The following is a 26,121-nucleotide window of genomic DNA, read 5'->3' as shown; positions in this document are numbered from 1 at the left end:
CTTCTTCTATTTCTCTCTTCTTCCTCCATTCTCGGTTCTGGTTTTCTTCATCTATATTCTCTAACAGATTCAAATAGGGGGGTATTGCTTATTTATGAATAATATCTTAAGTAAATGAAATACAAATACAAAAACATTTACTTAAATGATATTAGGCATAAATAAGTGTCTGTCTTGTCTGTCTTGGTTCCTGACATAGATAGGTGTCTGTATACCAAGATTTTCCAGCAAGATCTCGAGATCTGGCACTCATATAAAGGACCTAGATGGGCATTTTCCTAGGTCAAACCGAGATCTCGACGAGATATTGACATTTTGAGACTCGTAGGCAGTCTCGTCTCGGGATTTCGAAAAACAGAGAAACTCGGACTATGGGGACAGAAACTAATAACTTTGCTAACATTAGATACAGTAAAGGAATTCGGAAGAGGATTTATGTCCCTTAGAGGAATAGAATAGGTTGGAAATGGAAGAAGGCTACAATTTTCAGGACAACAAATAGTTCCTATGGTCCTTTCAAGGAATTGTTCCATACAAATGTAAGACAGATGGACAAGCATGCAAAAAGGGTTGGTTATCTTGAGATAATAAACCTTGTGATTCACGAACCTAAATAGTGGCGAGCTTTTAAAGATTGGGAAATTCAAACAGTGGTAAGGCCTAGTGCCGTGGCTTGAGAGGGTAAAAATTATGGAAGCAAACAATCTTAGACAAGTCCTTTTATAAGTTATGACTTATGAGTGCTATGTGTTGTATCCTTTTCCCTCTGAATCTGCATTTTTCCATTCAATACCAAGAAAAGAGACAGCATATGCAAAACACTCTTACAATTGATCACATAAGAAAGAAAGGGCAGTGCTTCACCAATGTTGGTTTGCTTTTTGCTGAGTAGAACGGAATCAGTGGACCAACAACAACAACAAACTCAGCTCTATCCCAACTTAATGGGGTCGGCTACATGGATCCAAACAAACAGAGTGTGTACAGATACTGGAATTAACAGCTGATTGCTATATGAATTTGTACAGCATACTGGAGATGTAATCTTTTCATGGCTTCTTGCCTCCTGCTCATTAATAAACATCTTACGTATCCAAAGAAGGGGGTATTTTAAGTTTTTTTTTTTTAAAAAAAAAAGCAATATATTTTTCGGTTATTACTTCATTGTGCTCATTTTAATGGTGGGAAAAAATAAATCAGCAAAAATGCCCCATTGATAGTGGATCCTACTCTTCTGAACCAGAGACACATAACGAGTTATGAGATCCCAAATGCATCATGGGTACTATGGAACCAATGCCCCATCCTGATAGTTTTGATAGACTAATAATGTAGGATTGGTAATTGACAATTTTGGATAGGGCTAAGACCAATGCCCCATCCTGATTTAGTTCAGATCTCAAACCAACTTCTGAAGTTGCATCCCTAACAGATTGGTTGGTAAGTAGATAAGCATGTAAAAGAGAAAGAGGAGCTGAGAGAGAGAGGGAACCTTGTGGACAAGAACAGTCCCAGCCAAACCTCTTCGTCCAGCTATGCCTCGAGGCGGTGGAAGAGCACAATCATCTCCAACAATAACTGTCTGCAGGGTGCAAACATAATCTTTGTTTTGATTCTTTTTTAGAGCGGAAGGGGAAGATTTATAGATAGTCTGCAATCAGAACAGAACATGAATGTATACCTCTATCTTATAACCTTCAGATTTTGCTTGCTCAGCAGCTAGACCAAAATTTAATCGATCTCCAGTATAGTTCTGATATCAAGGCACAGAATTGAAAGCTAGGTAAAATACCATTGAGGAGAATGTGAATTTACTACATTTTTTTATAATAAAATGCACCTAGCTGACAAACTTTTCTTACAGGTGTAAAGAAATTGATTGTAAATAACCACCATAATACACTAATCCGGAAGCCCGGTATTATTCGACAACTGACTCAATGTTTTCTCGAATCAGTTAAAAAAGTTAATACCTTCACAATCAAAAGACATCCCATAGGACCTGTAACAGCTCGGATACCCTAAAAAAGTTTTCTGTCAGTTTATAATCTTCTAGGAAAACATTAGCATTAAGTGCTCAAGTGAGCTAAACATGCACGTCTTCCAATTACAGATAAAAAAAGGCTAGAAACATACAGCTAGGATAGAATCAACATTAGGAGAGGCAAAAACATCTCCACAAATAGCTGCTGTCAGCATCCCTTCCCCAACAAATCCAGCATGAGCAGGCTCATGCCCACTTCCACCCCCTGCCAAATTAGCTGCATTAGATGATACTCGAAATCATGCAAATTATAGCTAAGAACAAGCAGTCATAGTTAGGGCGAAAATTGAGATGCAATGACAGTATATAGATAGTACTTATCTACACAACAGTGGATAACTGTGTGCATGAAAGCATGGTTTCTCACACTAACTAATTGACGAAATTGGCATGCAATGATGGTATATCTTCAAAGCATGGTCCCTAAAACCAATCATTTATAACTAACAGACTTATTTTAATGATTTTATCCTATCTTTTCTTATCCCCCAAGAGGACTGTGTATAACTTTGAGCGGTCATTACCATTTGAAATGTCAAAACTAGTTAGAGTCTGCTGATAACATTCCACTTCGGTTTGCTTCTTTCCTCTCTTGTACTACTGGATGACTTTTGAATATTTTGATAATATTCGTTCTTTCTTCTCTCTCCCCCCCCCCCTCACTTCATTGATGAAGGGGACCCCCTCCAATAGCAATGACACCCCAACCCCCCCCCCCCCAACCCCCGCCACCCTAAAAAATAAACACTTCAAAAGACGGCGTTTGGCATTTTTATCACTTAAATAAGAAAGAATCACTCACAAGTGAAAGCTCAAGATATCCAGTTAAAAATCACAACAAATGAAAACAAAGAATACCACATGCACGCATCAATAGCAGCAGTAAGCACAAAACGTATGAAAAACAAGTAAACAAAACTCTGTTCTACATGCAACTTGCTTCACTTAACATTTCTAAACCAAAAAAAATAATTAAAAAAATTGTGATGAAACATTTCACGATGCTTCGGACCTGAGATAACTGCAACCTTGTCGTACGTTGCCCCTGAGACATCAGCGCGTAATACAACTTTAACCTGTCCCACCAAATTATCAACCGTAAAATTACAGAAAACATCTGTACAGACACAAATTGGGAACGATCTATCACCTCTGGAAACCCATCCAAGTACTGCAAACAGGGATACGTCTCCACTAAACCCTCAATGAACTCAGTAACCACCTCTGAAAAAAAGAAAAAAAAAGAGAAGCCTCCATCAATGCTAAAACCGGAGATTATTGAAAAGAACACCCACATTGCAATCGCGACACAAGAGCAAGTCAGTTCCAAAATGGAGACAAATTCGTCATCAGAACATGCAGAGAAATAAAGAACATGCATGCAATTAAAATGACCAAAAAAGTAAAATCAGACCATTCGGATCATTGATGAGCTTCTTCCCCTGAAATGCCATTACCCGCCAAGCAATTCGCTTAAAACAATCGCTGATTCTTCGGCTCAAAGAAGGTGTCGCTGCACTATTCAGAAGCGAATTACACAGAATTCACCGTAGAAGATCTGCAGAGAAGACAAAGAAAGTAAGAAATCCTGTCTTCGCTTCGCAAGAACGAAGTCAGGAGAGGGAATGTTGTTCTTCGAAGGTCGTTGGTTTGGTGGTTTCTCTGCGTCTCTCTATTTAAAGTGTCTAGCTTTGCTTGTAGTTAGAAGTCATTGTACAGACTGTAATGGGCCGTAAAGTCAAGAAAGAGGATGAGAAAGAATGACGCAATGATTTTTATCACCAATAAAATTTTAAAATGTCGTCCTCCCTATTTAACAATGTTACACGTGTCACGTTTAGCTAATTTTGGAAATGAATTTTATTTTTCCTTTTCGGCTTCGTGTCTTGTGTCTCATTGGCTGGTTTTTAAGGCTTTTCCTATCTATTTCACCAAACTTGGTGGCTTTGTAACAAATGGTAGTTGGCGATTTATGATGCTGGTCCAAGCTTGGACCGAGCCAAACAAGTGACTGGCCCGAAAAGTGAATCTAGTCCAATGCTAGACCTTTGTTTTGTTGTAATGAGAACTATATGTATAAATTATATCCAAGTAAGGGTGTTAAATTGTTGGGTTTCGGTATAAACGGTTCAGTTTGATTCGATTCAATGCTAGAGAACCGATGGCGAAATCTAAAATTTTAACCTTGCTTTTAATACAATTCCCTTACTTACTTTGAGACGAAACTTATCCATTGTGATAGGTGGGGGACCCCTTTGGGCCATGAATTTCACAAACCTTTTTGACTTGTAAGGTAACAACTATAACTTGACCTTATCAAGACCCCATGTACTCCATTTGTGTAATTTATAGAGAAGTGGAAACATAAAATTTGTCAACAATTATATTTGTAGAATCTCTTGTCCAGAAAAAGTAGCCAGGTAGGTATAGACAGAAGGAGCAGCTTTTTTTTTTTTTTTTGTGTTTCTTGCTTTCCACTTTCACTTCCCAATTCCCAGTTGCATACTTTTATTCAATTTGATTTTCTTTTGCCAGTGCTGCAATTTTTAACAGCATGCCCATGGTTGTAATCTCCTCAAGAAGCTCAGACATAATCAACCCGACTCTCAGAATAAAGGCTTCCCCCTCTCTAGCAATTAACTTGTCACCACAGGTCCACAACATTTGGTTGTTTGTAACCATGTCTCATTTCCACTGCTGCGCGGTAATTCAGATGGGGCTGAAATTTTGTAGACAGAATAACCCCATGGATTTGTTCACATGTCAAATTTTAGCTTAATTATAGTTAGACAGATGGTAAACACAAACTATTAAAAATTTGAAGACAACTGCTTGCTCAATTGCTTAGGGCCTTCTAGTAAAGTTCAGACTCCCAAGAGGTCACGGACTCGCTTGTCTTCACCTTATGCCATAAGGCATAGGGTAATTGGATTTGAGAAATTACTTTTCTACATGGGAGAATAAGAACCTGAGGGGAGGGGGCATCTAGTTCGGATTCTCAACTGCTTGGACTTTTCATCAGAAAAAAAAATAAAAACTGTTTGGGCTTAAGCAACACTCAACTATTTAATAACAGAAGTCAATAATATAGATTGAAAAGAAAGAATCAATTACTACCAGGGTTTATTTTCCTTTGTTTATTTATTTATTTTTTTAAATGCATGAAAGCACGTTACAAGTTTTCTATCATGCAGGGGGCTCACATGGTAAGATCCAGAATTTCTTATGATAAATAATCTTCTTCAAATTATCCATTCTATAGGGCTCCAATGGAATCAACTCCATTTCTGACTGTTTACTACACTTCTGGTAATACACCAAGAATTTCCCTATTTAATACTAGGCCATTTATTTTCCTTTTATTAATTTATCTCCAAACTAAGCAGCCAGATTCCCGGAACCATGCACACATTTTACTCAAAGAATTAAACTATGTTTTAGAGACCCAATTATAATAAGATATTCAAAAGAATACATAAATTTTCATTTTAATAAAAATTGGCTACTATTAAACATATAACCGACAAAATAAAGAATGAATACATTTCATGGAAATCTCACAGTTAAAAGGATTACATAAACAATAAACAAACAAAACAAAAAAAAAAAACTTAAAATAAACTTTAGTAGAATATTTTAAGAAGCACATGCAACCACCTCCCCCACCCCCAAACAGAAAAAAATCATCAAGACAGCAATAGATGAGATCTAAGTCTTGAAAGTGCTGCACATTCATTGACATTATCTCTGGATTAAGACATGCACAATGATGAGGAAAGGTGAACCAAGACTCAACACATCTTCATGTGATACAAGCTAGTTAAAGAAGAGACCAGAAATGTCAGATCAAGAGCGTAGAAGAAGGGGAACTGAATCAAAGAATACATGAAGAACTTTTACTCAGATGGAGCTCATTTTCATCATCACCTGTAGAACCAAAAAATAGGCGAAATTTGGTAGACTTGTACACAAAATTGCAGTCATTGAAACATTATAATCTCCAATGCAATGATGAATAACAAGCAGCAGATTAAATTGGTAACAGGAAATCATAAAAACACAAACCACAGGCATTGACACAACAATGGTCATGAAAAACTAGAAATATTCCCTTGGTAAAGTAATTGGTACAAATGCAAAAGATCAAGGGTCTTTAGTTTGCAAGACCAGGAAACTTACCTAGTTTTATGCATACTTCAATGCCATGGCACAGACAATGAAGATTCTACAATAAGATCATCAAAGGCAACTCTAAAAATGCTAAACACAACAGGATAAAGAATGAGGAATTGGTGTTTTTCTGCATCATACATAACAATCCTACTTTTAACTGCATTTGGGATGATGCTGATGAGCATGGTTCTAAGAATCCTGATTCGGTGTAATCAGATCCAACCGATCCCTGATTCTTTCAGATTCCGGCTTCAAGAAACCAGCCGATTTCTAGGGTTCGGGCCGATTCCACTTCATCAAACAATGCTGGTGAGGACCCATTGTGATGGGCATGGGTGAATATGAATAAGCACAGATGGAGGCCAGCCTCATGTAATTCAAATTCATGCTCGAACTTTTCATGGTCAAATTCATGAACATCACTAGAGATAAACTTGCCCAATTGGGCCTAAGATCAACCCGCTAAATTCTAAAAATAAAAAACTCATCCAAACTTCAGTACCCATCCCATGAGGTTGATCGGTTTGACATTACATCGTTTAAAATACCTTATATTCTGTGTCTTCTTTATTAGAGAAAAGATGGTCACTTCATTAGTTCATTCCTCTGCAACTTCTCTGCACAACTAACTCCTTCCCCACAACATCCAAATGGCATCAATCTTTCATTTCATTAGTTAGTGATTTCTCCACTTAACCCTCAACAAGATAGTATGCAAACACTGATTGCAAATGTGACATTTGCCTGCCAGGAATACCACATAATGGGAAAAGACCTCAAGGAATGCTAAAAAAATGTAGAACTGATTTCTTTTTACCCGATGATAATAAATTTATTAATAGAAAGGAGCTAGAAGTATGACATGGTGATACAACAAGAGCATTAATGATCTAATCTCAAAATAGACAATGTACCCTCATGCCCCTGAACTGAAATTACATTAAAAAAAAAACATGAGTACAACATTTCACTAAGTAATCAAACCTAAACAGAATTCTCAATCTTAAGTCATGAAACACAGATAATTCTTTCCTACAGAGTACACGATTAATAAGAATGACCTCAGCTTTTCACGAACAGCAACACCACTTGTTGGTACGTTACATGCGGATACACCAAATGAATCAAGTGAGAACTTCAAAATATCAGTTTAAGCTTTTATGCAGCATGCATATTGATCATGTAGATGCACGGCAGGTATTGATCCCATCTTTGCAGTCACTTGTAAGATCGTTGAAAGTTTCGATCTGCTTTTTGCCCCTCAAGAAAACCTCAGTATCAACTGATGCTCTCATGTAACCATCACATTCTACTGGAACTCCATTGTTAAGTTTTGTGGTCTCCGCATACCACTCACTGTTCTCATCCCAGAGATCCTTATATTCATCAAGGAAATGAGTAGAATACTTGTCCTTCAGAGGGTTGAAGAAAGAAGTATCAGGTTCATTGGTGGCAATATACACATTCCTCCCAGCTTCAATCTTGTCCTGTAGAGATGAAACAAGTGCTTCAGGTGAAGTATCAGTTCCTAGATTAGGCCAGAGTTCCTTATTCTTTGCCTTCTCACCTCTCACAACATGGACAGAGTCAAAATCCCAATTCAACCTTGAGGCTATGCCAGATACTATGTCCAGCAAGCGTCTAGATTTCCAGATGAGATGCCATGGTCGTTGGATGACAGATTCAGTCTCTCCTTCGCACACTCTATACCAATAATTATCTGGCTCTACGGATCCAAATTTCCTCATTATCAGAGTATCCCTTACCTGGGCAAGGTTCATCGGTGTTACCTTAAAATCATCGACAAGGAACAGTGGCAAACGATCTTTAATCTGCCATTTCTCCCAATCTGACCAGAACTGGCCCTGGTCCAGTACAGATGCCGACTCCTTCAAATGCTCAAAATCAAAGTAAAACCTGAAATCCTTCCCCTCCTCATCCTGGTGAGATGAAGTGTGCATCGAATTTAAACAGATCGTCAAATCCATAACCAATGTGCGATTCAAATACTGAGCTTCACCCAAAGCACATAAGAAGCTCCAGAGGTAATGGTTCATGCTCTTGCATCTGTCTCCACCACCAGAGTAAATCAAGTACTTGCCATGACTAAACGAACTCTCAGATTCAACAACAGGAAGAGTATCATTAACAACTTCTCCAACCAGAGGCAGAGCAGCAGGATCCTCTGCAAGTTTTTGGCCTTTTGGTAACTTCTCAAACCCGGGTTTCTGGTTCTTCTTCCTTTTCCTTGCATTCATACCGGAGTGGTAGTCCCCAATCCCAAGCACAGTATAATTGCAGTTCCCAGACTTAGAAATCAAGAACCTACGGTAGTCTTTATAGAACGCTGCGATTTTTCCTTTGTTGGGCCTAAACCTCCAAGCCATATCACAGGTGCTTCCATTTGATCCACGCACAGGTTTCCCAAACCGGTAGAAGTGAATATCCTTAAAATGCTCTATAGCTGTTTTCATCAACAAATTAAAGACATCCCTATCTGTACAGTCAATGGGTTTATCGACATCTCCCTGACAAATAGGGAGTTCTTCAACGGTGACAGCAGGAACATCGGTGATGTTAATGAAAGTATCGAATACAGTTTGGTTAGAAGCTACGAAGTCCTCACCAGTCTTGACGACGGTGTCATCGGAATTGAAGGTAGCATTTGAAGTTGAGGTGAGGAAGTTTGTGATTTTGGTAGATTGATGGAACAGAGGGTCTTCAGGTTGGTAGGTTGCAGCAATGAGAGTGAAGATTAAAACTACAAGTACAAAGATAGTGAAACAGAGGTTACCGATCAGAGCAAGAGCTTCTTGACCTAATTTTTCCGGCCGGAAACTTCCGGATCTCGAAAGTAACGAGCGATTCAACATTGTCTCGAGCTGAAAAACTTGAAGAATCAAAAAAGATTCAGAGGAACTGCAGCAATCGAAGATCTGAAGCTTCCAACAAAGATATTAAACTACAGTTCTAATCAAAAAGCGAATGCACGTACCTTTTATTCAAGTAAGGATCAGGAGCAGCTGCTCAGGATCTTATTATTCTTCTTCTTCTCTCTCTCTCACCTATGGAGTATCAGTCTCAGTCTCTGAGCATTGCTTCTCTCTAGTCTCCACAGCGAATCTAATAATAAGCGAATGAGAGGGTAGCAGACAAGAAAAATAACTTCGGAAGCTTCCGTCGACTTTCGTACCCACCGACAGTGTAGAGCGCCATTCCACACCGTCGTCTATTTTTCAGTCACACGTGGCAAAAATAGGTTATGGAGTGGCATGGCTTCCTAGTTCCTACACAGAGAAGAGACTTCTCTACTTCCAAAGCGGGTTGTACTTCCGTGCGCCCCACATACAAGGCGTGCGAAAAATACCGCCTTGCCCCCGCTTAGGCAGGGTGCTCGGGCAGGGGCAAGGTGGTACTTTTCGCTAGGCCTGTAAACGGATCGGATTCAGCTCGGATACGAATCAGATGTAATCGGATTCGGATATTTCCTGGTCGAAAACAGATACCTCTAAATGGATTCGGATGCAGATCGAATTCGGATTTTTGGCCGTCCTTTTACACCTCTGCGTTGTGTAACTCGAACCATCCTCCCCCTAGTAGATACAATTCACTCTCAATCCATAGTTTTAGAGCATGATTATCTTTTCCTCATATTCTAGAACCTATTGAATCTTCAAAAACCCCAAAGATCGTTATTTACTTAATTTTCTATAATTAAGTATTCGGATTCGGATTTCTATCGGAGTATTTGGATTTTTTTCCGGATATCTCTAAACGAATACGGATGCCCCTAAACGGATACGGATGCGGATCGAATTCGGATTTTTGGTTACCCATTTACAGCCCTACTTTCCGCCGCCTTGTATGTGGGGCGCACGGAAGTACAGCCAGCTTTGGAAGTAGATGAGTCGGATCCTCCTACACACTCAGTGTTGCATAACCCCGCTCTAGTTTAGTTAGTGCTATGAAGGCGAGTTTCCTTGGTGCAGTATCCTATTTTTGCCATTTACAAAGGGAGGAGGGATATTTATGAAAACAAAAGGGCATCTGGTTACCACTCAGATGTACGTTCACCAACATGTATGTGCAGATGATCCATTTTCTATGAAGGCACAGCCATAAAATATTGCTCTTACTTGACTTTGAGACACATTTGGCATTAGTTTGGTCTGATGTTCCCAAGGTTTAAAGTATCGGTATAGCGTATTGTATTGGTGGGGTAATTTTAAGAGATGTGTCATATTGGAGATATGTATCGCACATTACAGATGCGTAAGAAAATGGTCAAGATGCACATAAAAATACACTTTGGAACGAAAAATTATAATAATATAAATAAGCATTATTGCACTTTGTTCCCTTGATTCAACCAAAGTGCATTTTGTTTTCTTGATTTGATTCGTTTAAGCAAGGAATCAAAGCATGAAATTTGAAAGAAGATGTCACAAAATTGAAATTGTTGATGCGTTCTGGTTTTTGAAATCACGATTCAGAAGTCACATTTACCTCTTAATGTCCATATCACAATGTATCGCACCGTATTGGCCGATACAATACGATATGTACCAATACTTTAAATTTTCTTTTCAACCCCTAAATCAATCATATCGAGAATATTGATACATATCAATCGTATTGAATCACCCTGTATCGGTCAATACAATGTGATACTGATTGAAACCATTTTTTCCAAAGAAAAAAGAGAAGTATATCATTGTGTCGTATCGATGCCCTGTGATACCAATACATATCGTCCAAGACGAGACAGTATGATACTTTAAACCATGCATGTTCCTACAATACCAAACAAATACATTTATCTGTTGAGTTGGGTGCACGACCTTGGTTTTAGGTATCGGGTATCAGCAGAATTGCGATTGGTATAGCTATCAGGTCGGTAATATAAAACCGTATTTCCCTCAAAGATATCGATATTTGATTGTATTTTGACAATGATACAGTTCATACCATTCACCGATCCAGTATCCGTATTGGAGTTGGCCAATTCCATATCCATACCTAAAACCAAGTGCACGACACTCTATAACCCATCTCTTATAATGAGGGCTTCCTCACTGCAGTGATAAAAACCCTGAAACTAAATTAGCTGCTGTTTGGGTTGGGTTTGATCTTTACAATCAACCCTTCTATGTATCTTTAGAGTTTAGAAGATCAAAGCCACCTTTGGCATTTTAAACCAGCAAAACTGGTTTCTCTCCTTTTTTCTTTCTTCTTTGGTAGGAAATATTTCAAATAGCATTTCATCAACAATAATGAGATACAACAAACAAATACAATAAACCAGGAAACATAGCCAGTACCACACACTACAAACACAACCACACTTCATCCTAGAGCAATACTCGGTATTCTGTTCTTCAAATCATTCCATAGTTGTCTCTAGCTTACCAGAACAAAGGCAGCAACCAGTTGTTAACCAACCTGCAAGAGAGAATACGGCGTGGCACCTCTAAAATGTATCTTGATAGCCTGTGTCATTGGCGGGCGTGCATTTCTGATCATTTCTAACAACAAAACCTACCACAGGAATTTAGCATTTAGCAAACCCTCGGCATATTTGCCATGCCAAATCCATAAAACAGTGCGCAGATCAATCGACCATTGCCACATCTCAGACCTGTAGATACATGTAGGTGAGCACCCAAAAATAATTTTAAAAACAGATAAATGGAGAGTTCAGAGTAAGATTGTTGAAACTTCAACAATTGAACTATAACCAAACGTTCCACAGCATCCCAACTTTAACTCATCTTTGTTACATGGGTGTACACAGTAAGAAAGCAGCCTTTTACAGTCCTTTACGTTTTCCACATTCAAGAAATTGAGTAATGTAAACATTTTATAAAAGGTATACAATCATTTTTCTCTCTCTTGAGAAGCACCATCATTTGAGCAGAGATCTTGCAAGATGTTCCCGCGCTGTAGCTAGTGCTTGAGTTATAGTCTGCAGAACACATCAAAGGTATATTTTGCATTGTGTTAGAACTAAAGTGGGGCAATCATAACCTTTTCCTTCCTTAATTATACAAAAGACAATTGCAGGACCTGCTCAGTCAATGATGACGCACTTTCCAGACCATTGGATGCAACTTTTCCTGCTATGACGCTTGCTTCAGTTTCAAGAATAATCCTGCAAAAACAACTAATCAGTCAAATGACTAAGCAGTATGATAGTACCTATTTGGGCCATAAGGAAGCCGTTCTTCAGTGGGCTGTTCAGAAAATCATTGTTCAAAAAAGAGTACATAAATTTTCACTTTTGATCCAAATGGTTATATTTGGCAAAGAAGTCTTCTTCTACAGGGCTACTAGACAACAAGATAAAGAATAACGATATATAAAGAAAACCTCGCAATTTAAAGGATTACATTGGCAAAATCAATAAATTAAAGCCTTACCCCCTATCAACAATCTCATCGATACAGCAAAAGATGAGATCTAAACTTTCAAGTGCTGCAATTTTGGAGACATTATCCCTGCATTAAAGGCATGCACAAGTAAAAATAAAATCAACGAATGCAAACTAAGAGACCACACATATTCAAAGTGATAAAAGAAGAGGCCACAAAGGTCACAACAGACCTCAGAAGAAGGGCAACTGCATCAAAGAATCCCTGAAGAACTGATGCCAAAATGAGCTCATTCTCATCATCACCCCCAGTAACATAGAAGTAAAGATCTTCGGTACACTTGTATACAATGATGTAGTTATCAATCATGGTGATCTCCGCTGTAATTATGAATCAGCAGTTGGCAACAACAAATCACAAACCTAAACCGGAGGCAATGACACAGTGATGGTCATACACAGCTAGATAGGTTGCATTGATAAGATTGCTGCAAATTTAAAAAACAGTGATTCTAATTTTCAAAAAAACAAAATCTTATTGGTCTGATTTTGTGCAGCCTTAAAGTTGCCAACGATCTCAGATTCCACAAAGTGATGATTTGTGGCTAGTAATGCTAAATGTGGCAGGGGAAAGAATGAGAGGAATCCATCGCTTTGTATGGTCCATAACACTGCAACTGTTGACTGCATTTAGATTGCAGACGAGGAGCCCATTATGATGGATTGGGGGTACACAATACACAGTTTTTTATTTATTTATTTTTTGGTGGAGGGGGTAAAGTAGCAACCCACAAAGTTGATCAGATTTAAATTTCTTATGTCTTCTTTACTAGAGAAATGAAAGTCATGTTCACACTTCATTCCTACGTAGCTTCTATTATTACGTGTAACCAAGTCCTTTCCACAACAACCAAGGGGCATTCACCTTCTGTTTCATTGACTAGTGATTCCTCCACTTAATTCCATTCCTAAAGATGTTTGGGAAAAGGCAGACAGCTAGTGATTAAAATGTGATTTTAGACAGCCAGGAAAACCAAAACACTGGGAAAAGATCTTTAAGAATGTTATGTTCTGTAGAATTTTTTGAAAAAAGGAAAAAGAAAGAGTTGGAAGAAAAAAGGGAATTATACAGATCACCTTCTGTTCGAGCATTTGTCTTTGAAGTTTTAGTGAAGACAGATTTCTCGAAAGCTAACTTTGCACTGTTTGTCGGCCAATCATCTGAATAGTATTTGACAGCTACATGCTTTCCTTCCGAATCCAGCAGAAGTATGTTCTTTATTAGAGGACAAATTTCCTGAGTAACACAAGAATATTGAAGAAAGTAAGCCCTGGTTAAAAAAATTAGAACTTCAAAAAACCTTCAACCTTGTGCTATATGAGGGATCTTAAAAGACTGCCATCAAATTATCTGAAAATTTGTGGAACTATTTACAGATCAAACGTGCCCCATGGATTTACAAGAAGACTATTTCAGTGGAGGATATCACCAATGAATTTCAAGATCTCAAAACAAGCAACTTCAATTCAGTCCCAAGTACTCATACTATAAGAAAGCAACTCTCAGCAATTTTAAGTCAGAAAAAGATATCATGATGATTGATACAAGCATAGGGTTTTTTTTTTTTCTTAGGAGGGTGGGGGGGGAGGAGCTAGAGGGGGAGGCATTTTGAATTATTTTTTTCTGTGAACTAACTTCCAAAAAGATGAAAACTTCATACACAGTTTTTTGGGAAAATTACAAAAGTACACAAAATCAGGTTTCCCTTTACAAAACTACCCACTTACTGTTTCAGTTAACAAAAAAAAATATTGGGTTTGGGTTTACAAAACTAACCCCAAAACAGTGATTTTCCTTCAGTATTCGCACTTCCCAGGTGGGGAATGATGCCCAAGTTTTTGAATTGAGAAAGAAGATCCATGAGACAAAGCAAAAGGAGTTGTCCCTTTATCAATATTACTCTGAATTGAGAGGTATGTGGCAAAACTAGACTTTTATGGTGACTTTCAAGCTGTCTGTTCTACTGATGCTACTGCTTTCAAGAAGTGTGACAAGCTCCGCGTCTATGATTTCTTGACTGGTTTAAATGTGGAGTTTGATCAAATACGTGTCCATGTCCTTAGTCGTGATCCATTACCATCTCTAGAACAAGCTTATTCGATGGTTCAGTCAGAAGATAGCCGTTGTTCTGCCATGTTACACCCCATCACTCAGGAGATCTACTCTTTACTCTGGTTCTGGTACTCAGCCCCATGGCAGCTCTACATGTTCTGGTGACCGTTCTAACACTGATAAGGAACCGGTGAAGGGCGAATACTGTGGGAAGTAGCGTCACTCTAAGGAGTTTTGCTGGAAACTTCATGGGAGACCCAACAATCCTCGTGGGTGAGGTTGTGGTAAGCCTAATCAGTCCCATGCCAATCACACCGAGTCGTCTGATGCTTCTACCTCTATTGGTGGTTCTTTATCACAGGATGAGTTATTAGTGCTACGTCGTCTGATGATCAAGTTAGAGCCCTCATCCTCTGCTGCCACAGTTGCTTCTATGCCAGTTCCCACTTCCCATAGACCCTCATTCTGCTATGATTGTGCTTCTGTTGCCTCCATCCCTTGGATAATTGACTCAGGGGCAACAGATCACATGACTGGTTCTTCCACTCATTTTTCCCAGTATTCCTCATCTTCAGGTAAAGATAAAGTTAGGGTTGATGATGGTTCCTCTCCTCTATTTCAGGAAAGGGCACACACTATTCAGTGTTCCCTCATGTTGTCTCTTTCAACGGTTTTGCATGTTCCCAACTTTTCTACTAACCTCTTATCTATTAGTAGCATTACTAGGGATCTAAAGTGCAATGTAACATTTTTCCCTCCATACTGTGTTTTTCAGGAATTGGTGACGGGGGCAATGATTGGCAATGTTAAAATGAGTGGTGGTCTCTACCTGCTTAACAGTGGCTCCTCTTCTAAAGTCTCCTAAAGCATATCACATTGATTCCACTTCTGCATTGTCTGAGATATACCAGTGCCAAAAGCGTTTGGGACATCCTCTACTGGGAACATTAGCTAGAGTTTTTCCTGTTTTATTTAAACAGTGTAATTCAAACAATTTATCTTGTGATGCCTGTGTCTTTGCCAAGCAAACTAGGAGTGTTTAGCCTACTTCAGCTAATAGAAGTTTAGTTTCGTTTGCTTTGATTCACTCTGATGTGTGGGGCCCTGCCTGTTGTGTTTCTATTACTGGTATCGATGGTTTGTTAAATTTATCGACTGTTATACTAGGCATTACTAGGATATAATTGATGAGACACACGAGTGAGGTTTTTCACTGTTTTCAACTATTCCATCATTTGGTTCAGACATAATATGATTTCAGGGTAAAGATCCTCCAAACTGATAATCGGAAGGAGTATGTCGATGGTGTGTTTCAGTCCTATCTTGCTGGCCATGGGATTATCCATCTGATGTAGATTGAAGCACGAAGAAGAACAGTGCAGAGGGGGAAAAAATTCAGAAGTTACTGTTCACGCAAACAGGACCGCTTGTTACTGTTCACGTGAACAGTGCTGTGGCCCACCTGGACAGCTGGCTTAAAATAGGATTTCTGAGATTCTTTTCAATCATCTAATTTGATTAGTTTCTAATTTCAGAATTAGAAGGTAGACTTACGTTTCTATTTTGTGGGTTTTATGAATTAGTAGTTTCCTTTTCTAGATTTATTTAGTTTCTTAATTACATTGGGACTGGGTTGCTTTGTAATTGGGTTATTATAAATAAGAGCATGAGGCTGAGCAGAGAAAGACAGAGATTGAAGAGACAGAGTTATGTTGAAGCTGTGAGACGCGACAATGGTGAGAGACCGCGGGTGAGAGGATAATGGGCTGAGAGAGCTGATCCTATCCCCCCTTCTATATCCCTTTATTCTTATTCTTATCCTTTTATGTTTCTTCTTTAATATGTTAAACAGGAAGAAAAAAAAAAAAAAAAAAAAAAAAAGTTAAAGTTTCAGTTATATTCAATCTGTTCTTCCTTTTTGTGTTGATACTGGCTGCAATCGATCTCCCGCTGGTTTCCCTGGTTCAAGGTCAACTTTTGTATTACAGATACAATTGAAACCAATTCTTCGGTTCAGAGGGTAGCCAAAACCTCTCCAAATATTTTCTCGATCTTGGTATAGGCGACAAGGTGATGGTAATGATGATACCACTGCTCCATCTATGCAAGTTGACACCACCACTGCCACTATGCCTGGCCAATCGTCTACTCCTGATCCAGGATCCAACACTCAGTCAGGTAATTTCTTCCTCCAAGTGATAGTATTCCTTCTCTTGACCCTACTTCAGAGTCACCCATTGCTACTCGCAAGGGACGTAGAACTTGCACTCAGCATCCCATCTCCCATGTTGTGTCATAAATTCTTTTCTACTTCCTATCTTATTTTTTTTGTCTTCTTTGTCCTTTGTTTCTATCCCTCAGAACTGGTAGGAAGCTTTATCAAATTCTAAATGGAAGGAGGCAATGAACGAAGAAATGAGGGCTCTTGAAAAAAATGACACGTGAGATTTAGCAACTCTTCTACCCCATAAGAGACCAATTGGGTACAAATGGGTATTTACAGTCAAACAAAAGGCCAATGGCATTGTATATAGATACAAAGCTAGGTAGGTGCCCAAGGAATTTACCCAAAGTTACGGGATCGACTACTAGGAGACCTTAGCCCCAGTTGCAAAAATTAACACCATAGTTATCAAGGAGTCGCCTTCCAGGCTCCTTGGTTGCCATGGGCGCCTAGGCTGACGCCTTGCCGCCTTGATTTTAGACCCTCTCCAACGCCATGTCGCCTTACCACCTTGATAACTATGACGAACACCATCAGAATCATCATCTCTTGTGCAGTTAACCTAGGATGGGAGCTACAGCAACTGGACGTTAAGAATGCCTTCCTCCATGGTGAGCTTGAGGGAGAGGTATATATGGAGATTCCTCCTGGTTACTCTAGTAAAGCAACTCAAGGGAAGGTCTGCAAGCTGAAACGTGCGCATAGGCTGAAGCATTCTCCCGGAGCCTGGTTTGGTCGGTTTCATGGAGCTATGTGTCTGTGGAATACAAACAAAGCAATGCTGATCACACTCTATTTATTAGACGTGTAGGTGATCACATCACTATTCTTATTGTATATGTCGACGACATTGTGGTCACAGGGAGTGATCCAACTGAAATAGCTAGACTGAAAGCATACCTGGGCAAGGAGTTTGAGATCAAGGATCTGGGCAGGCTAAGATATATTTTGGGCATTGAAGTGGCTCGATCTACCGGGGGGTATTTCTCTTTCAACAAAAATACACTCTAGACCTTCTTTCAGAAACCGGAATGTTGGGGTGCAAGCCTGTTGATACTCCTCTTGAGGCCAATGCTCATCTCAAGAACAAGGATGGTGAACTAGTTAATAGGGGCAGATATCAAAGGTTGATTGCTCATCTCATTTATCTCTCCCATATGCGCCCAGATATTGCATATGTAGTCAGTTTAGTTAGTCAGTATATGCACAATCCCTATTCCTCTCATATGGAAGTAGAATATCGTATTTTACTATACTTGAAATCAGCTCTAAAGGGTATCCTATTTTCGCTTCATAGTCACATGCGTGTAGAGGCATTTACTGATGCTGATTGGGTTGGATCACCAGATGATCGGCACTCCACATCAGGGTATTGTACTTTTGCTGGTGGCAACCTTGTTACCTGGCGGAGCAAGAAACAGGTAGTGGTTGCAAGATCAGGTGCTGAAGCTTAATTCAGGGCCATGGCACATGGGATTTGTGAGTTTTTTTTTTTTTGGTAAATTAGATTTGTGAGTTACTTTGGATTCAGGGTCTACTCCAAGATTTGGGTATTCATGTTCCAATGCCAATGATATTGTATTGTGATAGTAAATCTACCATCAGCATTGCCCATAATCTAGTTCAACATGATCAGACAAAACATGTAGAAATTGACAAGCATTTCATCAAGGAGAAATTGGTGCAAGGACTTATGGTATACCTTTTGTGAACATTGGTGATCAGTTAGCAAAATCTTTCACTAAAGGTCTTAGTAGTAAGTTTTTCATCCTATTTTATGCAAGTTGGGCATGTGTGATATTCATACACCAACTTGAGGGGGAGTATTGTAATATGGTTATAAGGGTATTTATGTCATCAGGGTTTCTATTTTGTTGCCCTAGGGGCATTAATGTACTTGTACCTTCTATCACTTTATTATAAATAAAGGTGGCTGGTGTCTAATAGATACAAGTCAGTTTTCTCCCAACTCTCAACAGAAGGTGATATAGATGATGATATTTCCCAAAGAATTAAAATAGGATGGATGAAGTGGAGAGATGCAACCGGCGCTTTGTGTGATAGGTGTATTCTTTCAAAACTCAAAGGAAAATTTTATAGGACGGCCATACGACCGGCTATGATGTTTCGTGCAGAGTGTTGGGTAGTAAAGAAGTGACACATAGATAAGCTAAGTGTGGCGGAGATGAGGAAGATGGATCTGTGGCAAGATTAGGAAGGATAAAGTAAGGAATGACCATATTAGATCTGAGATGAGAGTAGCCCTTATACATGAGAAGCTACAAGAGAGTCGTTTGAGGTGGCATGGTCATGTTCAACAAAGGCCTTGGGATGCTCTAGTATGGAGGAGTGATTTGATTCAGATTGAAGGATCTAAAAGAGCTAGGGGCAGGCCTAAAATGGCCCTAGGAGAAGTAGCAAGGAAAGACATGCATAGTTTGGGCCTTGTCTCAAGTATGGTTTCAAATAGAGCTGATTGGAGGACAACGATCCATTTTGCCAACCCCATTTAGGTGGGACTTTCCAGAGTTTCTATTGAAGTTGTTCTCTTTTCTTTTTACTATTATTTTATTTATTGTCTTTGCAAGGATCCATTTAGCCAACCACATTTAGTTGGGATAAGGCTGACTAGTTGATGTTGTACTCAATTAGGAAACAATCTCAAATAAGGAAACTACACAAACTGGGAAACTTGAAGTAGGAAAACTATCTCTTAGTAACCTAACTCTATCTAAAACTCCCATAAAAAGATAATTCAAATTACAAAGAATCCCAATTGCATATCTGGACTGATTTGGGTAAAATTGGTTCAATAAGGAACCATCCCTTTTCCTCTTCTACGATCTGTGTCACCGTTGCTCGGTTGCTCCTTTATTTTTAAGTTTGAGAAAACAACATAATAGGGAAGCTCCCAAGAGTAGGCTAAGGAGTTCTTTACAATCCAAGTTTCTTTCAAAATAGAAACTGTCTAGAAACTTTTAAAAAAAAATTAGAAATAGACACCTAATTTCGTATAGGCATCAAATCCCTAATATTTGGCTTATAAATCGACCCATTACAATAGAAAGACTCAAAATACTAAGCCTATGACTCATATAACCCATAGGGGACTTGAAAAGTTGAAATTAAGTTTAACTTGAACCAATCTTGAGCCAAAGGTTCAATTGGACCTAGAAAACTGAAACAAACCCAAAATAACAGGTTCTTCTTCTTCTTTTCTTGCTAGAATTGTGCATCACAAGCACCATATCCCAGGTATATTTGCCTTAACCCAGGTCTCTTTACTTCAAATTTTGGGTCTGGATGCCTCATACATACGGCGACTTGCCGTCTAGGTAGCACCTTGGTAACTATGAAATTTACAATGATTTTATATTTCTCTCTTATTTTTCTTTTTCCCTTTCTTCAGTCTGGCAAGGGGCGCCAAAGGAAGGAAATGTGAAAGTTATTATGTGAACTTAGGACCCATTTGGTTAGAATCAAAGTGAAGTGAAGTAAAATTAGAAAAGGGGAAAAAAAAAAGAAACTTTTGCAATCATTACCAAGACTAATTGTTCAACTAACTCAGCAACATACTAAATTTGGTAGAAAATTTTACATCATTTTCATTGAAGATATCAATGAAAATTTTAGTGACAAAGTAAAATTTACTTTCTACATTTAGTATGTTATGTGTTTGTTACACAATTATTCTTGGTATCATTACAAAAGTTTCCCTTTTGTCATGGTTTTAATTTTACTTCAGTTCACATCTGACCCAACAGGGCCTTGTTGATTTACATTCAATCCTAAAGCAAAATTATTAAGGTTTATGTAATGAAAATATAGGAAATGATGTTCAAACACATTGATAGAATGTCTAAAGAACTTTAAAAATTTTATAATTCAGCCCTTGTCTTCTCGTCGAAAAGGAAGAATTTATTAGCTCTCATTTAAGAGACGGAAACACCAATATAAGACAACTCTTATCTTTTATGTGAGCTTTGATGCTTTAGATAAATTAACCAGCCATTTACTTGGAAAGAGGAACAGGTCCACTAAGGAAGCATTAAAAGGCAGGAATGCCACAGATATCATTAATACCACAGTAACCACACTAACCGTACTAGATCTTAAAACCCAAAGCAAAATCAGCAGATGACACTGTCAATTCCCTATTACCATCAATTTAGAGAGAAGATAAACATCATGAATGTCTAAAAACAGCTTTTCCTAACAAACATGATTCATATCCACATTCCACAAAGCCAACTACATGAACTTAAGCAAGCGGATAGCACATCCCATGAGCACTACCCACATTGGATAACTTCCTAGTTACTTAGAAAGTCCAATTTAATGCCATCAAACAAGGGATGATTCTCCTCATGGTTCATGATCTCTCAGGTCAGGACCTTATCAAATGATTCATGCAATAAAAGAATAAGGTTATGGTCAAGCAACACCCGCCCCCAAACAAAAGAATAAAGAAAAAAAAAATGGGTGGGTTGCTTTTACCTGCAACAATGACAAACGAACTAGCAAACACAAGAGTTGGAATATATTTTTCTGTCAAAATTTACTAAATTCTAACTTTGACAGTATGGTGGAAGGCAAAGAAAAGTAAGACATTACTCTTCCTTTGGCATTGGGAATGAACAAACAAGAAACAAATAAATGACAACAACAAGAACAAGTGAATGTGAAAATGGAAACTCAAAACATATACTATTTTTAGCCGGTGAAACAAAACAAGCTACAAATACAAAAACGTTGGAGTTGACCAGAAGGGGGAGCTATACAATCAAACAAATATTTGATGAGTTCGACTATATGTTATTCCATCAGTGACAAATGCTATCAATCAAAACTTTCCATGTGGTAGCATAGGTGGGTCCGTGTGATAATGGACTTCACACCTATCTTGGTGGTCAAATTTCAGCCCAAAACAAGTACAGGAAGTGCCTTGATATTGAGTTCAAAGCGAAAAGAAATGCAAAATTGCTACTAGATTTCATGACTCTGAAAACCATTCTTGTAATACCAGAAACTTTAAACTCACATTTAAACAACTTCTAATGCTTGCTTCGAAAAAAATTTACCAACAAGATGGGATCAGGTTACTCTATCACATGGACCCACCAATGCAGGAAGGAAGTGTGGACTCATGACAACCTAAACATCACTTAATAATTACATTTTCCCAAATTCAAAACCCGAGATGGTTATGCCTACCAAGTGGAAATAGAAAGAGATCATGATAATTGATGCCCCAACAGTGATTGCCTCTTTCAGGGTCACCTTGATCATTCCAGTTAAAACTCTACGAAAAAAAAGACCTAATCAGACTCAAGACTCCAACAATCTGCTGCACATTCTGCCAATGGGTGATTAACATAAACCAAAACCAAAACCAAAAAACCTAGCATTTGCAAAAACGATAAAATTGACTGCAAGTCCAATAAAAATAAAACAGATACCTGGTTGAATTTGTAGTAGAAGGTATCTTAGTTGACTATAGAACAATTTATTTCTATAAGACTCAGAGTAGTGCGATAATCTCTACCAAAACACTAACACAAGAAGAACATGAAAACCTGTGATATTTTCTAACAACGATCAATCACCTTAACCTCTAAATTTCACAATTCACAAGAACTCCTACAATCACATAATAAAGACACCTGATAATAATAATAAATAAAATAAAACAAGAAGTCTTCTCCCATTAATAAACTGGAAACCTCTTTTCCAACCCCACCCCCCCCCCACCCCAAAAAAAACCACTTTCCATTTTTATTGGATGAGCACCAAAAGGATGGTGATGCAGAACTGAGGTCCTACATCCGCAAGTAGTAGTCCAAGTGTTAGAGTAGTTTAGTAGGGATGCCTATGTATAGTAGACTCCCATACTTAGTTTTTACACTAGTTTTATTTTATGACTTAAATTGAACCGGTCCAAAACTGGTTGAACCAGTGGGCCAATTTAAGTGATTTTAGAATATTCTTTTAGAATTAGCATCTTTTAATTTTAAGTTGTTTTTAGGACTCCACCCCCCTCCACGAAATTTAGAGAGGCTGTGTTATGTTTTTAGAGACAGCCTAGGATTCCTACTCCTAGGCTGCAGAGGAAAAAGGCCTTTAGGCCACTACAAATAAACTAAAATTCGTGGGGAGCTCATTACCTCACAATTTGATAAATTTCTGCTCAAGCTACTCTGCAACTTTGTTTCCTTCATTGGAAAATTGTCTCATGTCTGATCAAGGTTGGTGGGATTGGTGTTTCATCCAATCGACACCTTGCGGTGTGAAGCCCGGGTGGTTCTTCGAAGATCTCCTTCAAGTTCTAGTTCAAGATTCAATTTTTCAACTTCCAACTAGTTGCTGCCAAGACTTCTCTGCAACAATAATGAGTTAGAAGTGTCCCCCATCCCATTATTCTTCTTCCAATCCTCTCACATCCCAACCCTAACAATTCCCCTTTTTTATTTTCACTTTTCCACATCAAAAACCTGATCAGACCTAACCAGCCATCCATGAAACCCCAAACTTTGATCACATCACCCCCTGCCCATAAGGAGAGCTCGATCTCTTTTGCTGGCCATTCCTACCATTAAAACCCTAACTCAGTCCATCTCAAATCATTACCAAAAAACCCTAAAACCTCCATAGACCTAACCAACCATCAGAATCTGCCCATACTTGGACCGAATCACTCTCTCACCCTAAGGAGAGCTTGATCCAAACCCTAGCCCAAACTGATCATCCTAAACCCTAGAATCCCCCATATTCCTCTTTTAAAAAACCCAAAACCTAAACTACTGTTGAGCCAAATTTACACTCTTAAACCTATCTAAACATAACGTAACCTTCACTAATAGACTTTCCAACATCACCCTAGCATAACCCTATCATCAAACCTAGGAACCCTCAAACCCTAACCCTAATTTGACCAAAAACACTATTTTTGGCCTACCCGATTGGTGTTCATAACAGATCCTGGTTGTCTGGCTCCTAGTTTGACGTTTCAAACCTAGGACTACATTAGATGGTATTCCTTAAGGGCCATTACCTAGTGCTGGTCCCGCCTATGCAGGGTCCTAAGAGGTGTGAGTTTGGAGCCTATGCGGGATCCTTGGAGGTGTGAGTTTGGAGTCGGTCCTAACCTTGGGCAATTTTTTGCTCAAGGAAAGAAATGTAACAGCAATTCACTTTTAACATTTGAAGATATGCACATGAATAAATAAGCTAAAAAGGCCCAAAAACAAAATTTTGATAGAATAGAAACTAAAACCAGAAAATATATATATATATATATATATAGAGAGAGAGAGAGAGAGAAAACCAGAGCTGAATCTACCAAGGCCAGAAAACTTGTTTTTGGAAGCTTCCCAGTGAAATGAAAAAACAGCACCATCCTACTGATAAGGTTAACATCACTGATACCCAAAGTGATATCATACAGGATGATCATGAATTGCAAAGCAAAATAGGAAAAAGAAGTAGATAGAAGACCAAGTATTATTAAAGAAATGGGTAAATGAATTTCCACTTAAGCTTCTTGCTAGTAAGGGATAAGGAAAAAGATCACTTAGAAAATTAGGACAGTTATTTCAAACCCCCTCCCACAAAGAAAAAGATGGTAGGTTGTGAAAGGCACTGGGTAGACTGATCCTAAATCAAGAAGTTAGGCTCATTCAATAGCTTAATTAATTAATTAATATATTGCACCGAACCTTATAGGGTTACTGACTTTCTTTTCTTTTTTTTTTTTTCTTTCTTCTTTCCCCTTGAGTCAAAATTATTTTATTAGAAAGACAGAAAAGAGACCCACATGATGCATTTTAACCTGAGAAAGACCTGTAGAATGGTGATTGGTGAGTATAAATGCCACACCAAAAGGTAAATAGATAAATAAATATGCAGCAACTCCTTCTGATAGAGGAAGGCAAAATGCCTAAAAGAACAGAAAGGTAGTGGCTATGAATGAATATTCTGCTATTTTGAAGCATTTTTTTGACTTGTTAACCCATAAGCTCTGGTTATTTGTTTTGGCTCACAGTGTTTTGTTAGGTAAAGAGTGGAAATTTGTTCACCAACTTGACTATTAAAACCTATTGAAAATTTAGTTGCAGATATAGACTTTGGCTGTCACATAATGTCACCTATTGGCAGTTATGCCAATCCTTTCGTATTTGATACACTACCAATAACTCGTACCTGATTATCTCCGTTTCTTCTTTTGTTCTAGAGCTTTTAGGTTTGAGAATTTTCCAAATTCCCTTTCATTGATGGTGTAATTAATAACAAACCAATTTATGATAGTTGTAGTAGGAACACAACTTTGTGCATTTTCAGTGTCAACACAGAAGAAATATGATCATTTTAATCCAGTTCCCGACTCTAATAAGAGATCATACAAATACATACATAAATTTCTAAACAAAACAAAAATCACAAAACCAGAACCCCAAGGTTGTCAATGGAAACAAAACCAACTTTTTGAGCCAAAATTCCAGAAGGTGCACAATAAATATCGTTTTTGGGAGAAGACGAAGCTAAAGAATTACCATCGTATAAGCTATTATGCAGAACAGAGCCGAATAGACGAGCAGATTACAACTCCTCTGCAAAAATCATCAAAGCACCATAAGAAACGTTCAAGAATAAGAAGAAACACAGGTCGAACTGAATCGAATTGGATGGGATACTTGAAATTGAAAACTAACAGTGCTGAGAGTTGGGACCGCGCGACTATTAGAGTTGACGTTTCCTTTCGTAATTCTGAATAATTCGGACGTAAATGGTTGTAGAAGGGTATTCTAGTCATTTTATCTAAATGATGAAATAAAAGTCATCGGTGCTTCACTGTCCATAGCTCACTGGAGGCCAAATCCTTTGGTCCGTTTGTTTTTTTAAGGTGAGCATACCAAGAAATGTATCTATGGTGGGCGAACTTGGTCACTTTTATCTGCCACATGGGAGCTTAGTTGGTGCTAAAACTTTGTATATAGGTAGTCCATGTCATCTTTAACTTATGCAATGAGTTTCAATATGGCCAATATGTGTGCAAAAAGATCCTGTGCATCCGGGCAGTCGGGCAGTCGGGCAGTCGGGCAGGCGTTGCACTTTGACCATTTTACCCCTGCTCGGGCAAGGCGCTTGGGCAGGGGTAAGGCGATCAAAGCACGCCGCCTTGAGTCTGGCACTGCACATGC

At 38.5% G+C, this 26,121-nt stretch overlaps 3 protein-coding genes across 4 annotated transcripts in view; all 3 read right to left on the bottom strand.

The window, feature by feature from the left end:
- The window catches only part of LOC122646357 (putative 3,4-dihydroxy-2-butanone kinase), a 44,066-nt gene extending 40,346 nt beyond the window's left edge, over nt 1–3,720 (bottom strand). For both annotated transcript variants that reach the window (XM_043839901.1, XM_043839902.1), the window contains exons 1-7: nt 3,459–3,720; nt 3,195–3,268; nt 3,057–3,120; nt 2,137–2,249; nt 1,974–2,021; nt 1,682–1,753; nt 1,493–1,582 (exon numbers count right to left, since the gene is read on the bottom strand). In XM_043839901.1, the coding sequence (XP_043695836.1) occupies nt 1,493–1,582; nt 1,682–1,753; nt 1,974–2,021; nt 2,137–2,249; nt 3,057–3,120; nt 3,195–3,268; nt 3,459–3,498 (501 nt within the window). In that variant the 5' untranslated portion in view covers nt 3,499–3,720. The remainder of the gene's footprint in view (nt 1–1,492; nt 1,583–1,681; nt 1,754–1,973; nt 2,022–2,136; nt 2,250–3,056; nt 3,121–3,194; nt 3,269–3,458) is intronic.
- A 3,437-nt stretch (nt 3,721–7,157) lies between these two features.
- Nucleotides 7,158–9,197, bottom strand: LOC122646358. Its single transcript, XM_043839903.1, has one exon. The coding sequence runs from the start codon at nt 9,088–9,090 to the stop codon at nt 7,396–7,398; it is 1,695 nt and encodes a 564-aa protein (XP_043695838.1). The 5' UTR covers nt 9,091–9,197; the 3' UTR covers nt 7,158–7,395.
- Nucleotides 9,198–12,103: 2,906 nt separating this feature from the next.
- On the bottom strand, nt 12,104–25,620 carry LOC122646360 (coatomer subunit zeta-2-like). The gene is made up of 6 exons (XM_043839908.1): nt 25,474–25,620; nt 13,725–13,884; nt 12,821–12,968; nt 12,637–12,714; nt 12,284–12,368; nt 12,104–12,182 (listed from the first exon to the last, which is right to left on the bottom strand). Exons 1-6 carry the CDS (start codon nt 25,474–25,476, stop codon nt 12,123–12,125), a joined length of 534 nt encoding a protein of 177 aa, XP_043695843.1. The 5' UTR covers nt 25,477–25,620; the 3' UTR covers nt 12,104–12,122.
- Nucleotides 25,621–26,121: the final 501 nt, after the last annotated feature.

The sequence above is a fragment of the Telopea speciosissima genome, chromosome 11, assembly GCF_018873765.1.
Source record: "Telopea speciosissima isolate NSW1024214 ecotype Mountain lineage chromosome 11, Tspe_v1, whole genome shotgun sequence".
Taxonomy (NCBI): Eukaryota; Viridiplantae; Streptophyta; class Magnoliopsida; order Proteales; family Proteaceae; genus Telopea; species Telopea speciosissima.
Note: the sequence above shows the minus strand (reverse complement) of the source record. Positions and strands in the feature narration are given on the sequence as shown.